Raw genomic sequence first — 4394 nt, 5'->3', positions numbered from 1 at the left:
TTAAGGGTGGGCCCCCCCCCCCCCCCCCCAACAAGCATGTTTTTGTTGCTATAAGCAAACACAAAGCCACAAATTTGAACACGTTTCTTGTTGATCTTTTTGACAAATTTGGCTCATCAGACAGAAAAAGGACTTTTTTTTTTTTTTTTGGGGTAAAAAAAAAAAGGACGCACTACGTGCCCATCTCCCATGATGTTTACATTTGTACCAATCCAAGTGCACTTCTGATGAAAGGCAAAATACTTGGCAGCTTATTTTGATATTTGCTTTCTTTATGTAAGAGTTAAAGAGACGGAGAAAAGAGGCGTGGTGTGTCTATGTCGGAATCGTTTAACCTAGAGGTTGGAAAGAGATGAAAATTGCTAGGACGCGTGAGCAAGTTGTAAGTGATGGATTTACAATTTTGCCACTCGTAACTTGCCACGTGAATAAGTTGTGACAAAAGTTGTGGTCCGAACATCACTTGAAAGAGCAGAATAATTGAGTTTGACGTGCATGGCCATATATATGTGGTTTTAAAATATAAAAAAATAGCAATTGTGCATATGCTTTGGCTTCACTGATGGCTCCACATGCAAGCTAGGGTGGTCACAAGACCACCCTGACTTGCAAAAAATTGCTTATATACATTTGTCAAAAAAGAATTACATGTTAAACTAACTTATTGTGAGCACCTTAATAAATATGTTGAATACCTTGACTTGAGAATTATAGAAAGTTGGGTTCAACAAAAATAAGAATAATACTACATTCACAACATTTTCATAATAATTTTACAACAAATTCAATGTGGTAAGTTGTTACTGATTTAATTTGGGCTAAATGCTGACATTATTTTTTACCTACTAATAACAGCTTTTGCAAAACATTTACTGTAAAATATTGTACATAGCATTACTTCAAAATTAATCTCTCCCCCCCCCCCCAAAAAAAACATAATCCTTAATTCCTTTTATAAAATTACAAAAAAAAAAAAAAAAAAAACTTAAATAACAATAATAAATATTAGCTCAAATAACAACAAACATAAGACCAAACAACAACAAGCTATCTAATTCTTCAACAAAAAGCCTACTATCAAACAAAAAGATATAAATCGCTAAACATTCAAATTTGTAGTTCGTTCAACCTATTCAATAAAAAATAATCTCTAATTTCATTTTTCCCTAAAAAATGGTAACAAAAAAAAATATTGGGGTTGTTAGTTCTCATTAATGGTGACGACAGTTATATTCTTTTTGACTTTGTAGTCACAACAATTTTATTCTACTTAGTGACTCAACTCATAATTATAACAAATATTTAAGTTATTGCTTTATTAGATTTTGTATAATTTAAATTTCTTAGTGATCACCTTAAAAAAAATTTTTGAAAGCCGCCACTGTTTGGCTTAACAGTGTTGGAACTTGAGAGAGATTCGTGAACTACTAACCAAATCAAATGATTTACAACTCAGTGAACTCACAAGTTCTAAAATGAAAAATCAGTGAAATGATTTACAACTCAGTGAACTCACAAGTTCTAAAATGAAAAATCAGTGATAATATAATAGATTCGGTGCAGTGGTACCTTTAATGGCTAATGATAACATTTATTAATTTGGCTAAAAAGCCTAAATACTTATTTTCCCCTCTAACTTGGGCAGTGTTGTCAAAGTATCAAAACTTGTAATTAATCCTCTAAACTTAAAATGACTTCCCATCATCCAGGGAATTATGGCAGCCAACCACTGGTTGAGATGATATGTAAGTTAATGGTAGAGCACGAATCCTTCACATACATAAAGCATTGCATTCATATTCATCTGCTCGTAAAAGGAAAAGAAGAGCATTTGTATGTTTTTTGGTCTATTTGTTCATGTGAAATGTGAAAATCTTGTTCAACAAGAGTTGTAGTCCCAAGCTTCATCATCAGCATATCTTGCAAGATATGTTGCCCAAACATCAAGTATATCACACATTCAAACACGGGTAGATGTTTTAATACAAACTTTGCGATTCCTTCCAATGATAATGATTCCTGGCCAGTTGTAGCCCCAGGAATTTGAAAGGCCCTACTTTTATAGATAACCTGCAGCGTCATATACATAAGGCTCATGATACTGTCTTTCAAGTTTCAATTCCAACAATTTTAGGGTTAGCTTAAACAGACTACTAGTCAAAGTTGCCACATAAATAAAGTGTAAATTAGTTTTTGGAAAAACTCTTTACAAGATAAGGTTATTGTGCTAATATTTCTCATTGAAACTAAAACTTTGATTACTAAAACAGGATACACATAACAATGATAACGGGAGTCCTTTGAGTCTTGAAAAACACTAAACCATTTACATACTGAAGTATGCAGGATTGTGCTTCTATCCAACTTCCTTGTCAATTTGTAGAAAGATGCAAGAAATTTACAATAGGATGCAGATTCCATTTTGGTAAGAAAAGAATAGGATGCAAATATTGGAAATTAAGACTAGTCCCTAAAATCAAACTCCGTAATGGGTAATTGAAGCATCACATGGATGTGAAATTGATAATAATAATTTTCTATGCAGGACGTAGTTAATATGTTTAATTGAGTTTAATGCATACAAATAAAATGACTGGCAGCATCTATGTCTATTACGAATAAGTTTCTTGCCTAACAAATAATATAAAAGATGGCTTGTCACCTCCAAGCAAAAATGGAATGCAAATTGTGAAAGATTTTACATTTACAAAAATTCCCTTGAACTAGTGGAAAGTGGACTTCAATATTGGGAAACACATTCTATCCCTTTATAGCAATCTTCCTGAACAAAATCCACAATCAATTTGGCAACTGAGTTGGGCCTTTCGACATGAGGAAGATGACAACAATCTGGTATTTGACGTATAGTTGCGTTTGGCAGTTCACAGTGCAGTCTCTGCTTAATGCATCAAAGAATTAAGCAAATCTGTTATTCGAACTGAATCCTGAGCATGTTTTCCATTACTTATCAGTTGCATTTTATGCTTTATATCCATAAAATACACTAACCACGGCAAGCTTGTTACTAATGATTTGGTCATCCTCACCCCACATGGTAAGTGTCTTCTGCTTTGCCTGGCAAATAAAATTGAAAACAGCACTTTCAGAGACGGTAAAATTTTGTGGCGTTTGATTGAAATATGAAATTGTCATTAGAAGGGGGCAGAGGGGTGGGGGGTGAAGAGGTAAAAATACGAACACAACTAAGTATATGCCAATAAACCTTCTTCTGGAACTAAAGGCAGATTCATTCCCACAAAATTTAAGGAACACTCCCATCAGAATCCTCACTCTCTCTCATACACAAATAGTACAACTGTAATTAATCTTGTTATGGATAATTCTATTTAACAACTTTGAGCTCAAAATAGCGACTCCAATGATATGTGAGGAAGACAAGCAACTTGTAGTAAATTTCATGCTTAGATCTACCAAACTTATGCATGGACACCTGCCGCATTTTCTTACACCAGCAAAAGAGAGAAGGGGGCGGGGGGTGGGGGTTTGGAAATTTCCTCTAATAAAAATGATTATTATTGTTATTTAAAAAAAAAAAAAAATTCTCAAAGATCTTAAGGATCCAGAAAAGAGATTGGGAAGAGCAGCACAAATTAACGATCAAGATAAAAAACCAAGGCAGTTGCATCTGCCAATTAAATTTCCCATGTTGGAGATCATTCAGAAGTTGCTGCAGGGCTTTATTGACCATCTTTTGAGGCACCAGAAAGTTAAAAAGATCGTGCAATAAGAGAAATGAAATGCCTGAAAATGAATGAAGGATCTATGAGCTCTTGAACACAATGTCCTTTTCCATGAACCGTCGAATGTTCTCCTTCACATGCTCCATAGTCCATAGATATCTGTTAAATGCAAACTTAAGTTTCCCCTTCTCTAAGTGCTGTTTCCACTCGATTTGTTTTATAACAAGGGTCCTCTTTTGTATATACAGGACAAAACAACACAATAACATTTGTTGATTCAAATGGCAGCACAATTCGGAATATACCTGTTGTATCTGTGCACTAACATTATAACCCCTGCTAATCATAAAATCCACAGTTGCATCTTCCCACCAAGGATATAGACAATGCAAGCGGCCCACCTAGATAAGGAAACAGGAAAAAAATATCATTAGATCCAAGATCCCCATATTTAATAAGATATTATGATACAGTAAGACCAATGACGTAAAAACTAGAATTTTTTTTCTGAGTATACACTCACATTAGTCCAATCTAAGCTGATACCAAATAAGATGCCAGTGAAGGCCAAAACATTTACATTTAAGCGCAGCGGGATGCTCTTCAATAAATAAACCTGATCCAAAAAGAGTGCCCGTGGTCATTGTTAATTAATGTATTACCTTCCCCACACTCCCCCCACCCCCCCCCCCC

At 34.6% G+C, this 4394-nt stretch overlaps 1 protein-coding gene across 1 annotated transcript in view; it reads right to left on the bottom strand.

Moving 5' to 3' along the window:
• Positions 1–2740: 2740 nt before the first annotated feature.
• LOC112023210 (alpha/beta hydrolase domain-containing protein VTE7-like) overlaps positions 2741–4394 on the bottom strand; it is a 4216-nt gene continuing 2562 nt past the window's right edge. Inside the window, exons 2-5 of the mRNA XM_024055827.2 lie at positions 4225–4317; positions 4007–4102; positions 3010–3075; positions 2741–2896 (exon numbers count right to left, since the gene is read on the bottom strand). Of these exons, the coding sequence (XP_023911595.2) occupies positions 2741–2896; positions 3010–3075; positions 4007–4102; positions 4225–4317 (411 nt within the window). The remainder of the gene's footprint in view (positions 2897–3009; positions 3076–4006; positions 4103–4224; positions 4318–4394) is intronic.

This window comes from Quercus suber, unplaced genomic scaffold (assembly GCF_002906115.3).
Source record: "Quercus suber isolate HL8 unplaced genomic scaffold, Cork oak 2.0 scaffold_357, whole genome shotgun sequence".
NCBI lineage: Eukaryota > Viridiplantae > Streptophyta > Magnoliopsida > Fagales > Fagaceae > Quercus > Quercus suber.
This window is presented reverse-complemented; position numbering and strand designations above follow the sequence as displayed.